Source organism: Pelophylax lessonae (genome assembly GCF_965119305.1).
Source record: "Pelophylax lessonae genome assembly, chromosome: 8".
Classification (NCBI taxonomy): domain Eukaryota; kingdom Metazoa; phylum Chordata; class Amphibia; order Anura; family Ranidae; genus Pelophylax; species Pelophylax lessonae.
The window spans coordinates 271,361,287-271,387,847 of NC_138775.1; the positions used below are offsets into that span (position 1 = coordinate 271,361,287).

At 43.5% G+C, this 26,561-nt stretch overlaps 1 protein-coding gene across 1 annotated transcript in view; it reads right to left on the reverse strand.

Moving 5' to 3' along the window:
* The window catches only part of SRSF11 (serine and arginine rich splicing factor 11), a 55,048-nt gene that overhangs the window by 15,922 nt on the left and 12,565 nt on the right, over positions 1–26,561 (reverse strand). Inside the window, exons 2-3 of the mRNA XM_082265607.1 lie at positions 26,146–26,279; positions 7,255–7,364 (exon numbers count right to left, since the gene is read on the reverse strand). Of these exons, the coding sequence (XP_082121733.1) occupies positions 7,255–7,364; positions 26,146–26,279 (244 nt within the window). The remainder of the gene's footprint in view (positions 1–7,254; positions 7,365–26,145; positions 26,280–26,561) is intronic.

A 26,561-nucleotide genomic window follows, 5' to 3' on the forward strand; every position in this document is an offset into this window, starting at 1 on the left:
TCATCCAAAAATTATCTCAAAAGAATAATTCATGAATTAGATCCCTTGATTAAAGTCACATGGTTTGTGAGGCAACGCGTCGGGGGGCATCGGGTGACATCTACTTCCGGTTTATGGCAGTAGCCTGAAGTACCCAGAGGATAGTTACCGCACTATTGCGGCTGCCGTTTATTGCCCGCTATCGTCATTTTAAATGCGAGTGTACTCTATATATCGTTTGAATAAATATCTATTTTATGACATACTTCACTATGGATTCCAATATGTTTCTTTTAGTACACTGGGATCACTAGAATATTCATTGGAAAGGTGGCTATTGAGGAAGCAGTGGGAGTCACTAGGTGGCGATATCGGTAACCGTGGATACCAGCATAACTTACAAGCCAATTAAGGAAATCCTGCATTCATATCCCAGGGCTATAGATCAGCAAAAAGCGCCTTTAAAAAGGTGCAATGAGGTGAGCGGCCATTGCACTTAAAACGATTTCTGCTCACTTCGGATCACATCACTGGAAATTCACAAAATTGTCTTAAAGAAAAATCACCATTGATCACTTTATTTTGAGCACTATTTATTTGATCGCTAATAGTCACTTTAAATATTGCACAAGGACTTCATCTATTTATCCAGTATTTATTTAATACAGTTATATATTTATTCCCACCGTTTGAGGGATTCTCACCATCACCGATTTTTTAACACATTTATATATGAATTATTGAATTGTTGTTTACAGATATCATTATTGCGGTTTTATAGATTTTATACACTAATATACACTTTGATCAAATATGCAACACAGGGATTTATCACAAGATTTTATCTAATTTATGACTTATTCTTTGATCATTTTTGGATGAGTTCAGCGATTTCTTGGATTTTGGATTGAAGGCAGAGATTATAATATATATATATATATAAATAAATAATCTTGCTTGCTTTTGATTCATGGTTTTAGATTCTTAGACTGAAGATATAGGTTTGAAAATATAATATTTTTATTGAAGACAGATATATTTTTAACTTTGCGATTCTGACCACAAGATGTGATTTTTTTGGCTTATTTTTAGATATCTTAGTTCAATATTTTACCTGCTGGTATGAGGTTAGCAGTTTGCAATACAGTACATCATTACCTGACAAAGCGTATCTTAACCAAAGAACAGAAACGGTATACATTTCAGATTGCCAAGTGATCGTCAGTGGTTTCAGTTTTTCTCCCCCATTTCACTTTTTTGGCAATCCTGCCACTAAAACATGTTGTCTTGGGGTGGCAAAGCTCACTCTGTACTGTAACTATGGAGGAGTATTACTGTCACCATAGGGTAGGAAGAGAGTGAAGGAAATCTGGTACCCGAGTTTTCAGAGGTATCCCCTTCCATTGTAATCGCATAATATCACAGGTCCAAGAAGGTTGTGGGTCCATTCATAAAGGTGCAGTGTGGCTTGCCCATGTGCACAGTCAAGATGCCAGCACCTCGAAGACCGGGAAGCACATGTGTTTAATAAAAGTCAGCAGCTGCTGACATTTCTGAAAACCAGCCTACAGAACTGCTTTAACCTTAAAGTATAACTTAAGGCAAAGCTTTTCGTTTTTAAAGCTTCGGATAGAGTGGAGATGGATTAGAACCCCTGTCCATTATTGCTTTCTTTGGCCTCAGATTCACCCTCCCTATTTGTCTTGTTTTCCATTATAAGTGTTAAAAAAGAAAAAGAAAAAAAAAACAAAAAAAAACAAAAACGGATTGCTTGTTACTCCCCGTAAATTCCCCTTCTCAAAGTTAATTGAAGGACACAGCTGCTCTTCTATTCTTGACCATAGGGTTTATAGCTCCACCTACAGCAGTGGTACACTAGGCAGAAACACACCACCACCTATGGGTGGTCCTAGCTGGTACAAAACCCCCTCTCTGCTACAGGCAAGCCAGTTTAAAAAAAAACCTCAAGTGGGGTGGGTGCAGTGTTTGTCAATATACTCTGAGAAAGGCATTTTTGGTAACGAAAAATCCTATTTCATTCTAGGTCCATTGACAGACAGCTCCCATAGGGATGTCCCAGTATAGTGCCTCAGTGAGGGTTGTGCAAAAAAAAAACAAAAACCTGGGAGCAACCAGGCAGACATGCCAACCACCCACACAAACTCCCTACCACCAGGGAAACTAGGAACCTAAACACAATGGCCTGCAAAACCAAACAGCTAAAACAAGCAAAGATAAACGTCGTAAACTTTAATTGGAGTGTTCACAGACGATCAGGAAGCTGGGCTTGCAAACCTGAGTCACAGACACCGGATGTCGGAAAACGCAAAAGGCAACAATTGCTCTGGGAGGAGTGTGCCATGACAGGGAGAGGTGAAGCCCGACCAATAACGATAGAAACCTGAACAATCGTCTGCCAAGTACCACAGAAAATAGTGGCAGGGGAGGCCACCAAGCCAATCAAGCGGTTGTCCGAGACCACAAAAAAAGGAATCCGACCTTCGAAAAGGAGGCCGTAGCAGCCAGGTATACACGAATTACCTACAGTACATCTGGAGGAGAGTAGTGCAACCTCTTAAAGTTGTGGACACTATGAACGCAGGACAGAGTCCTAAAATCGGGTAGAAAACCGGCACCACATCCGTAAAGGAGGAACACTGATGGATGACCCCCATTTTCCTGTGCAAGATCAGCAGAAAAAAAACATACTGGATAAAGTCATCAGTTCTGACACCCGCTGTGCAGAAATGAAGACAACCAAAAAGGGAACATTCCCAAGACCCTCAAAAGGGAGGCTTCTGGAGGACCAAAAAAGAGCCAAAGTCAGGTCCCACAGCAGAGATGGGAAATGCATAGGGGACACCACAGGACAAACACTTCGGATGAAGGTACGAATCAAGGAGTGTGCAGCCAAAGGCAACAAAAAGGTTTGCCGTAGCAGAAACCTGGTCTTTATGGTATACAAAAGACAAGGATTTGTTCAACGTCCCATTTGGAAGGACAAAAAACCCAAAGCCACTGCAAAAGGAGCACGGACAAGTACCCAGAGCCTTGCACCAGACTATGTAAGCTTTCCAGGGGCACCGAGAAAACTCCCGGGAGGAAGACCTGCACGTCTTCAACATAGTCAAGATCACCGAACCTGAAAACCGCCTAAATCTCTGAACCAGACTCTTAACAGAAACGCAGTCAAAGCCAGAGACGGTAGATCCAGGTGAAAGGTCAGCCCTCAGTGCTGAAGATTTTCCTGAAGGAGCAGCTCCCATGAGGAATGGAATCCCTTTGGCCTCTACCCTGCGCAGCAACTGAGCAAGGAACTCGAGAGGAGGAAACGCATAAATGAGAATACTGGCCTCACTGTGCTACCAATTAACCAAGGTGCACCTGCCAGGAGGCTACGAACCTCAGCACCTTCCAGTTGAAGCAACAGAGCCTCAGTAGAAGCCGCTGCAGTCCAGTCGCCTGTGGCAATCGCTCCCCTGAGTGGTCACCAACATGCAGCATCCTAGGGGAGTTGCTTTAAGGTGAAAATGTGGTCACCACCATCCTCTGCCCACTGCAGCACCACTCATCTGGGGGCAGGAGCCAGGCTCAACAGTGACACTGGCAAGCAGAAAGGGCGCCTGCCCATAAGCAGCCTAAAGTTGCAGGGAGCCCAACCACCTGTTTTGTTCATCCATGAAGGGGCCCAAAAACAAAATCCCCTAGCGAGGAGAGCCAAAAGCATGCTCCTTCCCCCCCTCAATCTAAGCCCATCAAAAAGGGCAAGAGGCAATACTTGCCCCGCATGGTCTCTGCAGCCTCTGGATTCCCAAAAGAAAAACCCTGGAAGGGAGGTGGAAGGTGCACATGCAGCAGTGTACTTACCGTTCCTTGGAGGTTGCGGGAAACATTCCCAAGACAGATTCTCCTCTCCAGCGAAGTGGGGGACTGTCCCGACAGTGCAACACTGACAGACTGCAGGGGCCTGGTCATGTGTCTCCCCATGAGATGTTTACCTCCCTAGCCACCACGGTCCATGATGGGGCTGTCGCAGCAGACTCAGCTTAGAGCTAAATGCCAGCACGCAATAAGCTGGCCAGACTGAGGTGACCAATGGATCTACATTATCCAGCCCATCACCTAGACCGGCTAGTGAGTGGAGATCTCCACAGGAAAAAATAAAAGAAAAAAAAGGGGCGAGGCTATGGAACCACAGGTCCCAGCAAGGTACTAGGTCCTTACTGCTGAAAAACACGAGGCAGAAAACTGGCTTGCCTGTAGCAGAGGGGGTTATCACCAGCTAGGACTGCCCATAGGCAAAGATTTGTTTTATATGTATGTACAGTATCCCACAAAAGTGAGCACACCCCTCACATTTTTGCAAATATTTTATTATACCTTTTCATGCGACAACACTGAAAAAATGACACTTTGCTACAATGTAAAGTAATGAGTGTACAGCTTGTATCACAGTGTAAATTTGCTGTCCCCTCAAAATAATTCAACACAGCCATTAATGTCTAAACTGCTGGCAACAAGAGTACACCCCCAAGTGAAAATGTAACCTTAGGCACAAAGTGTCAAACTTTTGTGTGGCCACCATTATTTTCCAGCACTGCCTTAACCCTCTTGGGCATGGAGTTCACTAGAGCTTCAAAGGTTGCCACTGAAGTTCTCTTCCACTCCTCCATGACGACATCACAGACCTGGTGAATGTTAGAGACCTTGCGCTCATCCACCTTCAGTTTTAAGGATGCCCCACAAATGCTCAATAGGTCTGGAGACATGCTTGGCCAGTCCATCACTTTTACCCTCAGCTTCTTTAGCAAAGCAATGGTCGTCTTGGAGGTGTGTTTGGGGTCGTTATGTTGGTGAAAATGTCCAAATTTGGCCAAATAAGCCATTTCCCCTCCCTGATGTCATGTGACTCAGTGTTACAAGGTCTCAGGTGTGAATGGGGAGCAGGTGTGTTAAATTTGGTGTTATCACTCTCTTACTGGTTACTGGAAGTTCAACATGGCACCTCATGGCAAAGAACTGAGGATCTGAAAAAAGAATTGTTGCTCTACATAAAGATGGCCTAGGCCAGTGATGGTGAACCTTGGCACCCCAGATGTTTTGGGACTACATTTCCCATGATGCTCCTGTACTCTGCAGTGTAGTTGAGCATCAAGGGAAATATAGTGCCAAAACATCTGGGGTGCCAAGGTTTGCCATCACTGGCCTAGGCTATAAGAAGATTGCCAAGACCCTAAAACTGAGCTGCAGCACAGTGGCCAAGACCATACAGCGATTTAACAGGACAGGTTCCACTCAGAACAGGCCTCTCCATGGTAGACCAAAAAAGTTGAGTGCACATGCTCAGCGTCCTATCCAGAGGTTGTCTCTGGGAAATTGACATACGAGGTCTGCCAGCATTGCTGCAGAGTTTGAAGGAGTGGGGGGAATCAGCCTGTCAGTGCTCAGACCATATGCCAGTCACTGTATCAAATTGTTCTACATGGCTGTCATCCCAGAAGGAAGCTTCTTATAAAGATGATGCACAAGAAAGCCCGCAGTTTGCTCAAGACAAGCAGACTACAAACATGGATTACTGAAACATGTCCTGTGGTCTGATGAGACCACGATAAACTTATTTGGTTCAGATGGTGTTAAGCGTGTGGCGGCAAACCGGTGAGGAGTACAAAAGACAAATGTGTCTTGCCTTCAGTCAAGCATGGTGGTGGGAGTGTCATGGTCTGTGGCTGCATGAGTGTTGCCGCCACTGGGGAGCTACGGTTCATTGAGGGAACCATGAATGCCAACATGTACTTTGACATACTAAAGCACAGCATAATCCCCTCCCTTCTGAGACTGTGCCACAGGAAGAATTCCAACATGATAAAGACCCCACATACCTCCAAGACGACCACTGCCTTGCTAAAGAAGTTGAGGGTAAAGGTGATGGACTGGCCAAACATATTTCCAGACCTAAACCCTATTGAGCATCTGTGGGGCATCCTCAAAACAGAAAGTGGAGGAACGCAAGGTCTCCAAAATCAACCAGCTCCTTGATATTGTCATGGAGGAGTGGAAGACGACTCCAGGGGCAACATGTGAAGCTCTGGTGAACTCCCATGCCAAAGATGGTTAAGGCAGTGCTGGAAATAATGGTGGCACACAAAATATTGACACTTTGGGCCTAATTTGGACATTTTCACTTAGGGGTGTACTCTTTTTGTTGCCAGCGGTTTAGACATTAATGGCTGTGTTTTGGGTTATTTTGAGGGGACAGCAAATTTACACTGTTATACAAGCTGTACACTCACTACTTTACATTGTAGTATTATAATATACTGTAACATATATTATATATAAAAAAAACACAAAATGATTCAATTGGTATTGGGGCATGTAATAAAAATAATAGCGGCTTTCCCCCATTATAAAAACTCACTGAAGCTCATGGAGGACCCAGAAAACGTATAATTATTTGGTGAAATCCTGAGACCCTGGAAGACATCTTGGGAAAGGATGCTGTAACTATTTAAAGTGACATTAAAGGTTTATTCTAAAAAACAAGCATGTTATACTTATCTGCTCTGTGCAGTGGTTTTGCACAGAGCAGCCCCAATCCTCTCTCTAGTCCCTCACTGAAGCTGCTGGCTCTTTTTTTCAGCCGCTGCTCCCAATAGCAAGCAGCTACTCTGGGGGCAATGGTATGTGCTTGCTCCCCAGCCCTGCTCTATGCGTCCTTAGGACACAACTGCAGTTCACCCCCCACTCTCTCCTTATTGGCTTACTGGTTGTGATTGACAGGAGGAGCCAATGGTTACCGCTGCTGTCTCAAGCCAAATGGGACACAGGAGAAGCTGAGCTCTCGTGCACATAGCTGGATAGAAATTGAGCTCAGGTTTTAGGGGGTTTACCTTCAAAAACCTCAAGCCTTTAAAACCACTAACAAAGATTTCAATGAAAGCCTGTTGGGCTGTACAGGTGAATGCCTTAATGGTATAGACAAGATTACTGCCATAGGGAGGGCAAATGGAAGTCAATGTAGTTTTATGTTGATTGTGTTAGAATATAAAAAACTGCAAGGTTTCCTTTTTTTTATCAGTTTATGTTACATACTGCAAAAACGTTAAAAATGTGCTGAGATGCCCAAAGCAGAGGTTTCTACAGTATGTACTTTGATAGTGGATAACAGTTCATAAAGGTCTACTATTGAAAACATTTTTAACTTTTGATGTGTTACAAAACTTATGTTGAAATCTCCACAGCAATAAAAAAAATCTTGAGGAAAGAAAAACTTACCGAACTGAGGGGGTTCGGAGTAGGTAGGAGTCCTCCACCTGGTAGCAAACCAGTGACTGCATTGGCTGGGGCCACAAGTGACAGAGCTTTGGCCTCATCAGGAATGATTCCTGCAGAAGAACACAACTGTATTAGCCACACCATTCACAGGAGGACTTAACAAAACAAAAAAAAAAAAGAAACAAAAGAAAAAAAAGAAAACAGAAAAAAAAACACCCAGAAATTCACTGATCCATCACTCAAATTTGCTGATTGTATTTATGGCTGTCATGTTCATGCTAGCTCTATCTACATTTTACCGATAAAAGTGAAAAGAAAAAAAAAAAATCACTTGGCTTTTTTCTTGACTTTCTACACATGGTTAAAAAGTTCTAGAGTAAGAAAAGATACTGCACAATACACACTACTGCTGCTTTGTGTTAACACTGCCGAGGTTTCATCACCTGTACGGGATTTTTAATTCATGAACCAAACGTAAGCAAGCACAGTCGGTTTTCTCCGTAGGGGGGTGTGCTCTCAACTTTTCAAAAGCTGTTATATGAACAACGACTCGTGTCGGCTGCTTCACTATAAAGCACACAGAGAAATCAAGATACACAAGACAAAAAAAAAAAAAAAGGTCGGTTTAGGCGTTAATCATATGGAACAATTCACTAGCTCTTGTATCATACCTACCACAGAAGAGTGTGTGAGTTTGTATTGTGTTGTACAAGGGTGTTCGGAAGTTTAAAATTAAGCCATTTGATTTCTAACGCTTTGCTTACCTGATGAAGAGCGATAATAAAAGACTGGGTAGGGTTATGGGAGAAAGCATGGAAAGGATGTAATGCCAGTCTACTGTGCCTAACCCATACGCAAGGTGCATTTATGTCAAAATAGAATGGCCACATACATACAGCAGGGAGGCCGTTTTGAAGACTGAACCAATATTAAAGTGTACCTGTCATTTTGAAGACATTTATGCAAAATGGAACGCTTTTGGGTGATCCTAAAGTTTACTTTGGCTCAGATCTTGCCGTTTCCATTACAATAAAGCTGAACCCTGGCCAAAAACAAAATTTAAGCACGTGCACTTTAAAAAGAATTGTACTGAATCCCTAGTGCCCGAGCCTTACAGTTCAAGTTGGGAGTACCCTGATCACAACACTCACTCAACGCCTTGTTCACTGAGAAACACCTTGCATATTTTTTTTTTTTTCACAGAATGCTAGGCAATCTGATTTAAGGAGGAAGAAAGATTTTAACAATCATAAGAACCGCCTCCATTCTGTAAAAAGTTTAGTCAATGAATGAGGTGAGGAGTGAGTGACCTGCTTTGATCAGTATACTCCAAACACAACAGTTTCAGCACCAGACATTCAGCATTTGCTATACTTTAAGGGGTAAATGAAAATAAAATGTTTGCACAATGCTGACCCCTTTACACATGGGCACACATAAGCATCTATTTTTTTCTAAAGATAATCTTTGGCTAGAGTTTGGCTTTAAAGCGGAACTAACCCCCACTGATTTACCAAGTTTCTCCAAAGCAAGCTCAAGATGAAAAAGGGCTTGAAAAGGGCCTCAATTCTTAACCTGTTGCTGCTGGCAGTACCGATACATGTGACAGCACAGCAGTGGGCTTCAGACGCTGTGCTGTCATAGATATGCATACAGCCAGCGCTGCCATTTTGTGCTGGGAGTGTGCTCACTAGGCACGCCCAGTTGAGAGCAGTTAGGGTGGCTCAACCATAGAGTCATAGCTGGCCACATGTGCAGCACCATAGCACCTGCAGATCCAAACAGGGGCTAAGATGGCGCCTTCCTTAGACAGAGGAGTTAAATTCCGCTTTAACACGCTCTTCTTAAATTTAAGGACAATGCATACTTACCCATATAGCACCTACTATGTTCTCACTATACCCTCTCTGACATCTTCTACCCCGCCTAGTTCCAGCCTCTGACCCCAAGATGTGTTGGCAAAACCCCCCACTCCTGTGTTGTCATGTTCATGTGCCACTAATTCTGAGCAGGCTAGTTGCCGAGTCCCATGACATCAGAAAGGGAAACACCGCTGTTCAACAGTAAGTGAAGACAGCTGCTGACATCAGAAATGTTTAGCATGGGCAGGCGGCAAAATAAATTTGGAAAAAAGTGTGTGTTTGCTTCAAGTGACTAGAGTATGCAGTCTACCCCAGAATAAAAAGTTTGTAAAATCATAATGGCAATAGGGTCATTAGAACACAAAGCAAAATCAGTCAGTACAGGCCTTTAACAGACGGAAGCTTCTAAACCACCTGATCAATATTTTCTCCCAGGTGTTGCACGCTAGCTGTGGTAAGGTGTATCACAGGCATAAGCATTAGCTGCCCAACCATTATATTAACCAAATTGTTACTCAATGGGGAATATGAATGTGACAGTTTTTCCCTAGGCAAATTGTCTATCAACGAACCATATAGTTATATCCCAAAATTTTAATAGAAGGAAGGTGGCAAACGAAAGCAAGTATGTAAAGATTTTAAACCAAATAAAACTTCTAACTTTAACCCCTAGCTGGACAAAATGTGGACAAGTAGTAAAAAATGGGCTAAAAGGTTAAGAATGGAGTGTGTTGGAAAACTCTGCTTGTGTTAGGTAGACCATAGATTGTGCAAATTTCTGAGAAGGAAAGAAAATTGCTCTATTCCACCATCTGACAGCCAGAGCTATTGGGTTGTACCGGCGGGTAGCCTTCCCTGCCAGCAGAACATAATAGTGTTGCCAGTAATAGCCGGTGGCACTAATCATTCAGGAAAAACTGGACAGACTGATGTGTAAAACCATGGTGCCCAAAATGTTGTTCCTTGCTGAATTGGCAGAGTTGCAATCCATATATGGCAAGCTTTAGAGGCGTAGGCCATATTTTTAAAGGAAGTGCCATGAGGTGTGGACTATAGTTAAGGTGCACTTATCTCAAACTCAAACCCACCTCCCCTCCCAAAAAAAAAAAAAAAAAAAAAAAAAAGGAAAGGGGCTGATGTTAAAACAAAAAAAAAAAAAATGACTTCAGGCATGCTGCCTGGTAAAGACAGTATTTAAACCCGTGAGTATGTGTTCCTACTCAGTACAGGAGAGCATTCTTGAGAGTTCCAGATTCTCATCTTCCCAAGGATCATGGAAGAAGGTCCAATTACATCATCCCGTGTAGCAGAAAATTAATTTGATGGCAGGGTATAGGGAAGTGGTTCTTCAGGTTTCTCCCTACTTCTACCAATGGCACTTTTCCACTGCAAGTACCGGCTCGGCTCTACTCAGACCGGTTTGCTTTTCCACTGCTGGTACTGCATAGTACGGTGTTGGAATGGTTCGGTACGGTTTGCTTTTACACTAAAGTAGTACTAAAGTTAAGTGGGTGGGATTCTCTGACCAATCAGTGGCTAGTAGTGACTGCATGCAAAGGATTGTGGGATATGGTACCTCTTGGAACCACAATCGAGGTTGTACTGTTTTTGAGGGCCGTACCGTTCGGTTCCATGCAGTGGAAAAGCGCCGCCGTACCGTACCGAACCGTTCCTACACCATACCATGCGGTACCAGCAGTGGAAAAGCACAAAAGCGAGCCGAACCGTTCGGTTCCATGCAGTGGAAAAGCGCCACAAGTGTTTATTCTAGTGGGCGGACTACCTAATAAAGCAGAGCTTGCCTTTTTCTGCAAGGCGTACCTCAGCAGCCAATGGTTGTAAATTGTGAAGCCCATGGTCTGATGGCTATCCATTTTCCTGTTTCTTCTTTCCTAAAGCCACTAGTGGAACTGTATCCTTTGCACAAAAATGTCTGATACAAAGTGACAGGTTCACTTTAATAAGTGATAAGCAGATATGACCCTGTGTTTGCAACAATTACATTCACACACACCAATTGGTGCAGCCAAAACAGGTCCTCACTGTATGTTGGCGATGACTTAAGACAGCACATTTAGTAGAACTCCAATGTGCCATATTCGTCCACCCTCCCCCTTCCAACTGCCCGCATCCACCCCCAAAATCAGAGCGTGAGCAAAATTAACGAAATGGAAAAAAAATAAAAATAAATGCAACTATAGATTTCCATATACCAGTCGTTTGTCTTGGATTAACAAAATGCGTGTGAGCATTAAACATACAACATGTACAGGGCACTTAAGAGAAACTGGACAAGCTGGAGAAGAAAACGGTTGAGTGGCATTTTCAGCAGGGCCTGGTATATAGTTCAGGCTGAACCAGGGAAAAGAACTGTAAAACACAACAACAAAAAAAGAAAAACCACTGTTAAATAAGGGTCATGGTTCCTTCCACCTACGCTGAGAGCTGCAGATCTTAAACAAATTATATATTACACTGCATGAGGCAGCTGTGTTTTGAGGAAAAAGGGGGCCCAAGTCTTTGCCAATTTCACCATACATCACAAATATCTATGGTATATCTCAGGGGACAGTCATGCATTGGTCCAGAGACAAGAGTTGGCCAATATTTAGAAAAAAAAAAAAAAAGTAAAACAGCAGCTACCATAAATCATGCACTGGATAAACCAGTCTGGATTAAATTTTTTTTTTAAACTTTCGTTAAATGTGACATTAATTTAGAAGAAAACGAACTGAAATAAAATAAAATGAAAAAAAGCAATGAGGACCCTCACCAGGTATTTTTCATGCGTCATGGTTTAATTTTTTACACTGCCGCTTTGTTAGAACCATGAAATACTGCGTGGATATGTTGAAATGAAAGAAAAAAGAAGAAACAGACAAAAAAAGAAACAAACATTAACCAATACACCTGAAAACCAGCCCATTTCTAAGACCATTAATTTTAAAAGCCAGAGAGTAAAGAGCATTTGTGTCTAGTAACCCATAGCATCTAATCAGGGAGTTTTCTTAACTCTGCCTATGCCAATATGCTCAAAGCCACTTTCTGATTGGCCACTATGGGTAACAGCACACCAGTGCTCTCTGTAATGTTAAGACCCTAAAGGCAGCGTTCACCGTTTTTTTCTCTAATGCAGTCAAGTGGCTCCAGCAGTGTAAGAAACATTGTCTAGCTGAATTAAAAAAAAATTATATTATTATATATATATATATATATATATATATATATATATATATATATATATATATATATATATATATATATATATATATATATATATATATATATATATATATATATATATATATATATATATATATATATATATATATGAGCTCAGCCACTCTTGCAACGGGGAGAGATGCTTCCATCTGCTACTGGGGGCTTGCTCAATGATCAGCAAGCAGTCCCAGCTCCTATGCAAAGCCTCATGGGATGTGTAGTTCTGCAACAGCTGGTAGGCCGCAGTTAGAGGATCCCTGTTCTAAGCTATAAGTGTTATGTTTGTATGTTTGTAAGCCAAGCCTGGTTTTACCATAGCCTGGCTAAAAGAAACTAACAATTGAGTGTTTGGCCTCATTCTGCCCAGGATCTGGAATGTATAGCACATGGGCCATCCCCAGCATCACGAGAACAAGCCCTCCTTCCACTTTCAAGACCTGTTCAGTGTTCTCGCTCCACTCATCATAGTAGCACTGAAATCAGCCGCTCTTGCAACTGGGAGTGATGCACCTGATTGTGAATAAAAAAAAAGATTGTTTTATCTGTTACTGGGGGCTTGCTCAATGAGTCCCAGCTCCTATGCTAGGACCAAGGGTTGATCTGTCAGAAGGCTTGTGGAAGCAGAGATTTGCCTACTGGTATGTCATGGAAGCTCATCTAGATAGTACAGGTCCTTCTAAAAAAATTAGCATATTGTGATAAAGTTCATTATTTTCTGTAATGTACTGATAAACATTAGACTTTCATATATTTTAGATTCATTACACACATCTGAAGTAGTGCAAGCCTTTTTATTGTTTTAATATTGATGATTTTGGCATACAGCTCTTGGAAAAACCAAAATTTCTATCTCAAAAAATTAGCATATCATGAAAAGGTTCTCTAAACGAGCTATTAACCTAATCATCTGAATCAACTAATTAACTCTAAACACCTGCAAAAGATTCCTGAGGCTTTTAAAAACTCCCAGCCTGGTTCATTACTCAAAACCGCAATCATGGGTAAGACTGCCAACCTGACTGCTGTCCAGAAGGCCATCATTGACACCCTCAAGCAAGAGGGTAAGACACAGAAAGAAATTTCTGAACGAATAGGCTGTTCCCAGAGTGCTGTATCAAGGCACCTCAGTGGGAAGTCTGTGGGAAGGAAAAAGTGTGGCAGAAAACGCTGCACAACGAGAAGAGGTGACCGGACCCTGAGGAAGATTGTGGAGAGGGAAATGCCAAAATGCCTGAGGTCCAGTGTCAAGTAACCACAGTCAGTGATGGTCTGGGGTGCCATGTCAGCTGCTGGTGTTGGTCCACTGTGTTTTATCAAGGGCAGGGTCAATGCATCTAGCTATCAGGAGATTTTGGAGCACTTCATGCTTCCATCTGCTGAAAAGCTTTATGGAGATGAAGATTTCATTTTTCAGCACGACCTGGCACCTGCTCACAGTGCCAAAACCACTGGTAAATGGTTTACTGACCATGGTATTACTGTGCTCAATTGGCCTGCCAACTCTCCTGACCTGAACCCCATAGAGAATCTGTGGGATGTTGTGAAGAGAAAGTTGAGAGGCAAGACCCAACACTCTGGATGAGCTCAAGGCCGCTATCGAAGCATCCTGGGCCTCCATAACACCTCAGCAGTGCCACAGGCTGATTGCCTCCATGCCACGCCGCATTGAAGCAGTCATTTCTGCAAAAGGATTCCCGACCAAGTATTGAGTGCATAACTGAACATAATTATTTGAAGGTTGACTTTTTTTGTATTAAAAACACTTTTTATTGGTCGGATGAAATATGCTAATTTTTTGAGATAGGAATTTTGGTTTTTCATGAGCTGTATGCCAAAATCATCAATATTAAAACAATAAAAAGGCTTGCACTAATTCAGTTGTGTGTAATGAATCTAAAATATATGAAAGTCTAATGTTTATCAGTACATTACAGAAAATAATGAACTTTATCACAATATGCTAATTTTTTTGAGAAGGACCTGTACTATCTAGATGAGCTTCCATGACATACCAGTAGGCAAATCTCTGCTTCCACAAGCCTTCTGACAGATCAACTCTTGGTCCTAGCATAGGAGCTGGGAGTCATTGAGCAAGCCCCCAGTAACAGATAAAACAATCTTTTTTTATTCACAATCAGGTGCATCACTCCCAGTTGCAAGAGCGGCTGATTTCAGTGCTACTATGATGAGTGGAGCGAGAACACTGAACAGGTCTTGAAAGTGGAAGGAGGGCTTGTTCTCGTGATGCTGGGGATGGCCCATGTGCTATACATTCCAGATCCTGGGCAGAATGAGGCCAAACACTCAATTGTTAGTTTCTTTTAGCCAGGCTATGGTAAAACCAGGCTTGGCTTACAAACATACAAACATAACACTTATAGCTTAGAACAGGGATCCTCTAACTGCGGCCTACCAGCTGTTGCAGAACTACACATCCAATGAGGCTTTGTAAATCTGTGCCATGACAAGGCATGATGGGAATTGTAGTTCCTGAACAACTGGAGGGCCATAGTTTGAAGACCCCTGGCTTCGAACATTGTTCCTTGGATGAAGTTTTTTTTTTCTCTTTGTTTTTTTAAAGCACTGGAGCCCCTTAACTGCATAGTACATTTATTACAAAGGTGCACTCAGCCTTTAAAAAGGGTTAGTTCATCCAAAAAGAATACTTCATTTTTTGGTAAAAGCCAGCAAGTAGAGTTTTGCGGGCACCGTTATTGTTCACAATTACAAAGCTTGAAAATTCACCAATATAGAAAATGCAACAAAGGTGCATAAACTGGGCACTATACCAAGTGCCACGTTATGCAACTGCATAGTAAATTACAAAGGTGAATTGTCGACTGGAGTCAACTGGCCAGCAAATTTCCAGGTGTGAAATATCCAATTTGGGTGGACTAGCCCTAGAAATGTATGGCAAAAAACCTCACAATGGTAATATAAAATTATCACCTTGAAATACATTATTACAAATACAGTACTGCTGGAAAGTGCCCATTTTATTTTAGCTTTCGTTAGAACAAATAGCAATCATACGCTGTAATACATAGCAACTAGACATTTACCCAGTCTAACATGTTTAACATACATTCCTACTAATGGCTGCCACCCAGGACACTCCACAGAAGAGTATGTAATGCTTACAGCATCCTAGCTGACACTTCACCAGCTACAAAAGTGAAAGCAAACATACACTTTAATGGGAGATTCTCTCTTCTCCACATTGCTGCTTTTGAATCAGTTTCTCCACCTTTAAGATCTTAAGTCAGCAATCCTGAAGTTATAAGCAACCAAGTTGGTCAGCGCTGATTAGTTGAACTCCAGTCAGCTTACAAAGGCTAACATGTGGGTGCCGCTCCAAATACCACATCTTCCCCCATATATTCCAAATGGAATTCTTGTTCAATCTAGAGAGGATGTAATAGAGAGAATTGCTTACTTTACTCCAGAGTTGCTCCTCACCAGTTATGGTACAACTACCACTCCCGCAAAGTCGCTTTTTCCAAGTCATGGGGCCACCCCTCTCACAGTTACTGCCTACATTGCAGAAACCAGAGCCACCACTGTTGGGATTTAATAGTAGCGCCAGCTGCCATGGGACCAAAGAATAAAGCAACAATTTCTCCATTACATCCCTCTGGACACGCATTCGATCTTTAATGTGGTAGGAGTTGGGCTACTTTTATGTAAGCTGTCCGGAGTTCAGCTTTATATTAGGAGTGTGTACTGAAGTTGGAGGATTAGCATGACAAGGCGGCAGTTGGCATTTTCAGAAGAAGCACTGAAATGCCTGCCAATATATTTCTTCCAATGAAAAGTTTCCTTTTTAGTCCTGCCTAAGAGCAGATACCACACTGCCTTTGTACCAAGTTTTACATAATAACTAAAAGGCTCTGACCTCCCTATTCACAGGTCTAACACCTACCAGGCATTATCCACTTTTCTAATGACACCTCAAGGACCTACAAGGGGGTGGCAGCTAGCATGGACTTTCAGACAGCAAAAAAAGTGAAACTAGTTTTTTTAAATGGCCACAGACATGCATTTCTGGCACACAAAAGGTGTTGAGCTACTAAAACCGGGTACACAACAGTTTTTTTTTTTTTTACGTGCAACCCAGCGGGTTGAACAAAAAAATAAATAACCCTGACAGCTCCTGTTGAGGTTGGTCCAGCAATCACCCCCAGCAATCACCCCCCGCTGAGTTGTGTTCTGACAAGGGGACAGGCCCCTGTCAGAACACTCCGATCAGCGCTCTCTGCCATGGCCTGAGAGCGCTGATAAGGAGTCGGTCGGCTGCTGGTTTTCCAGCATACACAACCGGTTCTGTTGGACAGACTGACATACACACAGAAGGAATGTCGGACATTTTTATTTATTTTCTTGAACTGGCAAATGTGTACCGACAATCTGCCCGTGTGTACGGGGCTTAAAACTAGAGAGAACAAAATCTGGTGCTGTTGTGCATAGAAACCAATCAGTTTTTAACTTCAGCTTGTTCAATTAAGCTTTGACAAAACCTGGAAGCCGATTGGTTTCTATGCACAGCTGCAGCAGATTTGCACTCTCCCAGTTTTAGTAAATCAACCCCCAAATTACTATTTAGTGGTGTCTGTGGGACTTTTCAGATAACAGGTTTACTTTACGTATTCTACTCGTTTAAAGCTAACCTTCAGGCAGTTCTAAAAACACAAAATTAAGGGAGATCAAAATTCATTCATATATATTTTTTAATAAAATTAAGTACCTGAATTGTATTTGGCATCAGCCTCTTGCAAGTCTACTGTACAGCAGAACTCAGACTGGGAGAGAAGAAGCATTATAAAGAGCCAATTATTTGCGCTGCAGTGCTAACAAGAAGCATGCTCAAAGAGCAAAAGTGACAGATGAGCTGTTAAATCTGCTGCTTCTCCTTCAAGATCCAATCACAGAATGGTGGAGGTACAAGACCTGTCAGAACTACTTGGCTGCATCAGAGGAAAATTAGGTCTCCTGCTCCACCAGAGAGGACTTTGCAAATTGCAAGTCTAAGGACTGTATGGACAAACACAAATCCATTTAATCTTCATATTTAGCTGCCTGGAGTTCAGCTTTATTAAAAACAATGCTATCATGAGATTCTAAGACCCAGCATCAGTCTTTGACCTTACACAGCTATTCCAAAATTAAGTGACGAGTGTAGAGTAAACAATTTATACCCCTTATTTTCATTACAGATAAGTTTGCCCACACGGATAACGTTCAGCTGTGCCTTTTTAATAACCCTTAAACTGCTTTGTTACCTGCATACAACTTATGCATGATGGTGGCAGAGGCAACAGCTTAAATAAAAGGGATTAGGAAGGAAAATCGTACAAGTCCCATCAAGTGTTGCTTAGCATGTGACAGGGATATATAGCTAAAGCAGGGTATTTATAGAAAGCCTATTTTTAAAGTGAGGAGGCACTAAAGAACCAAGTCACTGCACTGCTAATACTGAATAAAAGCACCCCAGGTAATTCACGGCTTGGAAGAAAACAATCTCTACAAGGCACATCCAAGATTGTGTGGTCAAATGGAAGAGATACGTCTATAAAATATATTTGTATATGTCACCCCGCCCTTCTAAATATTTACACAGCTTCTTGACATTTAAAAAAGGCATTAAATATGTAAAATGAAATTTTTGACTTACCGTAAAATCCATTTCCCTGATTTTCATTGACGGACACAGCTCCTGATATTCATAACCATTGGGACGTCCCAAAGCAGTGTTAAACATGAGGGGTGGGAACAGCAAAAAAAATTCCCAAAGGCTAAACAGTAGCCAATCATGCAACAGGAGGTCAACCAAAACAACTGGAGCCCACCCGAAAAAAAAAAAACAAATACACCCTCAAAGAGCATCAGGTCCTCTTAAACAGCAGCCTGCAAAACCTTGTGGCCAAAAGAAGCATCCACAGACGCCAACACATCCACTTTATACTTTGTAAAAGTGTGCACCGATAACCATGCAAACCTGCGTCACTGACGCCTGATGACGGAAGGCCCAGGAGGCATTAAGCACCCGAGTAGCGCGTGCCTTAATCGGGAAAGGAGGAACCTGACCCTTGATGGAATAGGCCAGAATCACTGTCTGTCTAATCCATCTGGAAATGGTCACAGAGAAAGCAGACAACCCTTTCCGGGGCCCATCCATGAGCACAAATAGTGAGTCCGACTTCCTAAAAAGACTCCGTAGCTGCCAGGTACACCCTGTTTGCCTGGACCACATCCAAGGCATGCAAGGCAATTTTTTTCGGATGTTAAGGCCTGGAACACAGGGAAGGCAACACAATGTCTTCAAATAAAAAAATCAGAGACAACCTTTGGGAGGAACGACAGACAGGGGCGAAGAACCACCTTATCTCAATCACCAGATAAGGCAGACAGATTAACGCCGCCAGTTCCGACACCCTGGGCGCAGGAGTAATAGCCACCAAAAAAGCCACCTTCTGAGAAAGTGTACGCAAGGGAACCTCCCGAAGAGTCTCAAATGGAGGCTTCTGTAGGACCGAAAGCACCAATTTGAGGTCACAAGGCGGCAACGGAGACCGCACTAGAGAAACCAAATGTCGGACACCCTGAATAAAGGTACGCACTAGTTGGTGTGTGGCCAAGGGTCATTGGAAGAAGACAGCCAAAGCAGATACCTGGCCCTTGATGGTACTCAAGGCCAATTTCTCTTCAACCCCCCATAGAAGGAAAGTCAAGATCCGAGCCACTGAGAAGGAGCGAGGATGAACCTCAAGAGACCCACACCACGCAATGTATGTCTTTAACGTACAATGGTAGATCTTCCTAGAAGTAGATTTCATAGCTTTTAACAGCATAGGAATCACCGACTCAGATAAACCTCTATCCTTTAGCACCTGGCGTTCAACAGCCAAGCCGTCAAAGCCAGCGACTGTAAAGCAGGATGGAAGATTAGTCCTTGGGACAGCAGATCCTCCCTGAGAGGAAGCTTCCAAAAAACGTTGGCGATCAGCCGCACCAGATCAGTGTACCAAGGCCGGCGAGGCTAGTCCGGAGCCACTAAGATAACCGGAATCCCCTTCTGCTTCGATTCTACATAGAAGTCTTGGCAGAAGCTTAAGAGGGAAGGTGTAAATCATATGATACTGACAGCACATTGCCACCAGCGCATTGTGGCATCCGCCAGAGGATCTCTTGACATAGACAAACCTATGCAACTTTCTGTTGAGCCGAGACACCTGCCATTAATTCCACCCCGGGAATGTGTACGGTGGAGAGGGCTGAAACGAACGGTTCTGCAAACTTAGAATGCCGGCTACCTGCAGAGCCACCAGGACACTTCTTGTACCCCCCTGGTTATTGACTTAATCCACGGCCATGGCATTGTCCTATTGAATGCGCACTGGGCATCCCTGAAGACGCTACGCCCAATGTTCCAGACACCGTCTAATCGCTTGGAGTTCCAAGACATTGATCGGTAGACTGGACTCTTCCAGTGTCCAGCTCCCCTGAGCAGAATGTTTGCCGAGGACGCCTCCCCAGCCGGACGAGCTGGAATCCGTGGTGACCACTGTCCAATACAAGGGGAGGAAGGCTTTGCCCAGCTTAAGCGTCAAGAGAATGAAGCCACCATATTAGGGACTCCTTCGTTCCCCGGATCCGATTGTCCAGAGACTGCGGAGTCTTGTCCCATTTAGCCAGAAACTCCCTTTGCAGGGACCTCATATGGAACTGTGCAAACATGCAAGTCCAGAGGGATAACCATCTGCTGGAATGCAGGAGACGAATTGCCGCCTGCAATTTCTGGAGTTTGTCTAGAGGAAGGAGCACGCTGGCTAAGGCCAAGTCCGGAGTCATACCCAGATAGTACAGTTTTGTGGACGGAACCAGGGAAGTTCACGGGCCTGGAAGTCAGCGAAGACGTCATCCCCACCCCCCCCGATACGGGTGAGGGAGCACCTTCATGCTGAAGGAGCCTTGTCCGCGGGTCTGCAGAAGCCTCTTCTTGGCTTGGTAGACCAAGTTTGTTTGGATCCCCTAGGGGAGGACCTGAAAGGCCTCGAGCCCTTTGTCAGTCGACGCTGTGGATAAAAAAATAAAAAAGTACTATGAGCTGAGAAGTTCCTTACTCTTAGTAGCCTGCGGAGAAAGGAAACTCTTCCCCGATAAGACCATTAATGTCATCCAGGGTAGCTCCAAACAGGCAATCTCCTTTAAAGTGTAGAACAGTCAAGGAGTTTTTAGAAATCTGGTCTGCAAACCAGCATTTTAGACAAAAAAGACGCCGTAGAACCACTGCCGAAACAGAGCCAAGCCACTAGGGGAGCCACATCCAAAGAGGCACCACAGATAAACTGCAGTCCCTGGACCAGCAAAGGCAGGGGGGAGCTGTTCTCCCTCCAGGTCACGGCGTAAGCTTAGCCCGCTCAGAGTTTGCAACACTAGGTCAATGGTGAATACCGGCCTCAATGCCTAACCAGCCAGACTGTACATATTCCTGTCGCCGGATCCTTAAAGGATGGGGACTCTTTAACCGGCATCACGGTTGGCCTTGTTCAACCTGAAAACCGGAGGGTCCACCACAGGTGGAACAGTTCACTTCTTAATAAAAGGGACTTCTCATAAGGGTAACTCCTAGAAAATCACTTAAGGACCCCAAGGGGACGCTTTGGTCGCCCCAACTCTTTAGCGACAATAGGCGGGGAAAGGAAACATCTTTGCCTCTCTGGATGGCTTGTAAGTGCCAAAGGGAACCTGCGCCTCTGTCGTAGATGCGTCCTCCATCTTTAAGGTCACAAGCACAGGTACAATCAATGCGTCCACCAGCACCTCTTGGTGCGCAGTTGCAGATGTGGAGGAATCATCCTCACTATCAGAGGATTCTGGGCACGTGGTTGCTTTTTGATAGCTCGTTGCATGAAAGCCACCTCCTCCCAGTACACCCAGGACTCCAGGATAGCCGTCAGTGCATCGATCGATGGAGGGAGCCCAGAGGGCCCCACAGCCTCAGAGAGGGAATCAGCTGGGGAGAGGTGCTCCAACGACTCCATGAGTCACCAGGAGGACCCCACAAAAAAGGTGCAACACTGCAAGGGACAACCCCCACCGCGCTGGCAGCACCACCCGGTCGCCAGGCACAAAGCACCAAACGATCTTCAGCAGAGAGGGAGAGAACCCCATTAGACTCGCCACCCAGCAGAAACAGGCACCTGCAGTCACCAGGATAATCTGCACTGCACGCACGGCAATAAGTAAAAAGATCCAGGAGTCCGCACCAGGGGATGTGGAGGGGCTCCCATCGCCAAATTATTTTCAATGGCAAACCTCCGCAAAATGGCCGCCGTGCAGAAACACAGGCTACAACAAAATGGCGGCACCACGAGGCTTCCAGGGACCCAGGAGGGATCCCTATGCCTCTAGGACAGACCCAGGCAGGACGGGGGGCCCTGACAGGAGCCCCCACCGGGTACAGCCCGTCCCCAGCAAAGCCGATCATCCGGTTGCCAGAGGCGCACCCCCCCCACCCCAGTATAGCGCCCTGCTTCCACCCCGGGAGGTGGAACACTGCAAATCAGGCCAAAACCCCTCCATATACGACATAGCGAGGCGTTTAACTCGCGGGCCATCCCCCTTTCAGTGGGGCTATGACTCGGTCGAACTTGCGCCGAGCTGAGGATTGCGCGCGCTTGCAGGCCAGACTGGGATGACCACTGGATCTAGATTATCCAGCCCGTCGCCCAGTCTGGCAGTTGATTGTAGATATCACAGAAAAAATCCAGGAGACAAAAAAAATCTATGTAAAAAGAAAAATGCCAGGACCAGAGATCGCAGCAAGAAACTAGGTCCTACTCCTGACTAGGCAGAAAATAAACTGGGTACCTATAGCAGGGAGAGGGAGTATACCCCCTGGGACTGCCCATAGGCATAGCCAGATTCTTTTTCTGCCTAGTGTCCTAGGGGGCAGTATAAATCAATGGTTATGAAGATCAGGAGCTGTGTCTGTCAATGAACGAAAGAAAAAATAATTTTAAAGTTATCACTGTTTGTAAATCTACTTTGGATATGCAGCTCAATGTCTACAATTTTGAAACGAGAATTATAGCACTAAAAAGGCATTAGGTAGGCAATGTACAAGAGCAAAAGTTCATACATGCAACCTAATCGTGGGTTTGGAATTTCACACCAATTCACCATGTATAGCACTATGTTCACCCGCACACAGAAAGGCATTTTCTCCTACTTACTACTGAACGCAACATGACTAGCATGACCAAATTTAATCTGCATTTATCTAGTGTCAGGTTCCCTGGTATATGTAAAGCCAGGGGTTCGGACATAGAAATCCACTGGTCCCAGCAACCGTTTAAGGCAACTAGCTGATCAGGCCCACTTAAAAGTGTATGTAAACCCAAAATGTGTTTTTCAGACCGTTAATGCTTCGCTGTATACAGATTTCGTAAGGAAATTGCTTTTTGGGAATCCCTTGCAAAGTTAATACCTGGAAATCCTGCCAGTAAACTAAACTACTGCCTTGCAATCAGCATCAGTCTTATAACATGCACTCCATCAGTTGGCTGTTGGGCTAACAGAACCAGGGTCCAAATTGCAACTAAGGGAGCACGTATGGTCAGTTTGCAATGCTGCAACCAAAAAATATTGGCTTAAAGTGGAATTCCAGTCATAAATTTACTACTCCCACCTGCTTTCTAAAGTGATTCTCCCTAACCCTGTAAAGAAGGGATCGCTATACTCACCAATTCTGAAGCTTCTCTGGTCTGGTCCCAGGCTGAGCTGTCAGATGTGGCTTCTGTGTAGAGCAGAGGTAACTTAAAACGGATGCCTCATAGCAAGTCTATAGGTGACGTCTTCTCCATTTTCCAGCTGTTGTCGGCTTCCTCTCTCTACACAAAAGCCACCGCTGGAGACCAGACTGGAGCTGCTTCAAAAAAAATGCAAGTATAGCAATTTCTTCTTTACAGGGTTAGATAGAATCGCTTTAGAATGGGGGTGGGAGTAGGTTAAGAGTTAAGACTGAAACTGCACTTTAAAGCAGGTTTTTAAATAGCGATGGCAGCACAGTGGTTTAGGGGACCTATGAGGGTTCCCTGTTCCAGCCGGGACACTGTCTACATGCAGTTTACATGTTCTGTGCGTCCGTGCGTTTCCTTTGACAAAATACATGTCCATGACTAAATTGGCTCTAGAATGTGCGCAGGTGATAGGGGCCTCAGATGCTAAGCTACGAGAAAGCAGGGATGTGAATGAATAGTTGCTTTACATAAATTGATGCCTCTATAGAAGTATCTGTAGTAAAAAAATATCAGGAAGCTCTGGTTACAGACAGATAAAGAGACAGAGAGATAGATAAAAAGACAGATAAATAGAGAGATATTATACAATGTTAAACATTTTAGGTTTACATACATTTTAAGCCTCTAATATGGCAACAAACTCAATAGGTAGCCATTAAAACCACAGGCAAACATTAATAACCCACTGACTGTTATAGGGGAACCTCTTTCATGACTGATGGAGACAATCTTATGCTCTATGACAAGAGTAAAGGGCTGTTACTCAACCCCAAGGAATGCTGATCTTGCTAGGAAATAGTAAACCTGAAATTTGTGAACAGCTGTAGTATGCTGGCTGAAAACACCATCCACTGAAGAGGCAAACTTTTGCAACCTAATTCTTTTTTTATGAACACAGCGGCTTAAAAAGACTGTCATTCATAAAACATGTTTGTGAAACTCAGTGACCCTGGGTAAGACTCAAAAGGTTTTACTATCCACATAAGGAAGGCTAGCCAAAGCTGTAATACAAGACTTGTTTTATTAATAAAGCTACTATTGAGTATTTGCAATACAACTTCAGACAAAATGGTTATGTCCAATATGGGAGGTGGGGGGGGGGGGGTAAGATTTACCCACCCAGTGGTCATCACAGCTGCCCAGGATTTTGCTGCAGCAATCTCTTCCCTTGTCCCAGCAGAACTGTGATAGGATAAGATGGGCTTTAAACTATCTATCAGTATTACCACTTTCCTTACAGAGAATACATTAGTGGTCACAGGATATTGTGTCCAGCATCCTGAAGAGTCAACTAAAGGGACCCGGTCGCCAGACCATCCATTTCAAAAACAAGATTCTCATTATGTGCAATATGCATGCCATTTACCTGTATAAGCCTCCCTTGTGTAGATATCAAAAAGGCCAGAGACTGCTGCTGGGTGCAACCATCCTAGATGTGAGGTCAGTATCCCAGCAGACTCAAAACTGTCACTCCATTGACAGTCAAGTATTGCCCTTTGCTCCTCCCCTGGCTTCTTCATAAAAGGTTATGAAGGTAGGTGAGAGGCAGAGGAGCTGGGCCAGCAAAGGTAGCACTTAGATGCTCCCAGAAGAGGAAGGGGCTATGAACTACAAGGGAGGTAGCTGTGCTAGGTAACAGACTTCCTGGGGTAGTCAAATTTTCTCGCAGGTTCACAGGCATGTTTGCAAGCGGGAAAAAAAATGACGTAAGAATTTAAAAACCTAATTATTCTGTGCTTTTACCTGCAATTTTTTAAGTTGCTGACAGGGTTTCTTTTTAAAAGCCGGTCTACCAGTATAACCACCCTTCATACAGTGAAGACACAAGGAGTCACATGATACTGTACTGTGTTCAGCATCCTGAAGAGTAAACCAATTTAGTGACAAACGCACCTTAATCTGTTACAGTCAGGAGAGGGAAGACCCCTCCACTGGGAACTTGGTCAGCAATGAATGGATAATTGAACCTTGTCCAGATCCACCCAGAAGATAAAAATCCATTTTCGAAGGAGATGCCGTTTTAGATACAAGTTGTCCATATATCCTTTAAATCATTTATCCCGCATATGTTTTCAGATACAAAACCTCACACCTGTCGTCTTATAACAAACTCACAATACTAGATACACATAAAATGATGCCATTTTTTTTAAAAAAAAAGAGAAAAAAAAAAGAAACATTGTTAGCATGTAGTTACAGCATGTACAACACGCGAGTGCTTGCTGGCGTCTAGTTAATGTCTAGCATCCCCTGAAGCAGAAGAGGACCCACTTTTTTTCTGCCATCAGGAAGGGCTTTGCAAATGCCTTCTCCACTACAAAAATCACACACACAAATAACAGAGAAAAGAGTTCATTATTCGGTAAATACTGTGAGGTATTGAAGGATGCAAACTTCAAAAAAGGGAGAGAGGAAAATTTTACACCCTGCACCCATTCAGCACCTCTGTAAGTTACTGACTTACAGAACACCAAGACTGATCTGTGGTATACCTGAGATTCTATCAGCCAATGTGCCAGTTATAAGCATAGCTTTTAGAAAAAAGTGTGACTATGCTACAAAGTTAAACAATGACTAATTCCCATCAAGGGAGACCTTTTTTTTTTTTTTTTTGTCCTCGTAAAAGGACAGTAAGACACCATATCGATGCAACCAATAACTGTAATGAGATTGTAAGCTCTCCAGAGCAGAGCCCTCTAACATTGCTCTTGTATTGTAACTGTACGGTCTGTCTCCCTTTATTATATAGAGCATTACGCAAACTGCTCGAGCTCTAAATATATTATAATTTAGCAAATATCAAAAACAGGATGTAGGCGGTGGAAGACTAGGAACTGGCAGAACAGCCTCAGGATACATTTTTGAAGAATAGAATCAGCGTATACCAGAGATCTTTAAACAAAAAAAAACGACAAGCATGCAGACTGTGCACATATAGAACCCGAAACAGACACCCCCACCCCATCTTCCTTTAAAAGATGTGAATAGCCAGGTAATGTACAAACCTTCTGCGTACGGAACCACTATTAATGCTCGGTCCACGAACACGGTGTTAGTCAGGTGCTGGGCCACCACCGCAGACTCTGGATCATGGAACTTTACAAAACAGACACGAGATGTTACAGGCAAAGGAGAATCACTAAAAAAAGGAAAAGGAGAAATCCAGATGAAATACATGAAAAATATAAACAGAAGCACTGGGGGAGATCTACTATAAAAACCAGTATTGGGGCGATTTAGGCAGCCACTCAAGATAGCAGTACTCACCCTTTATTGAAACCCCTACAAAAAATTAAATTATTGAGATTGGTGTATAAGACAGCTATTTTCTGTCACAGATGCCAGCTCCTGGAAGGAGTGCTAGTTCTGGTATAAAGTACAAAACTATTAATAAACTATGATTTTTTTTTAATTATTATTA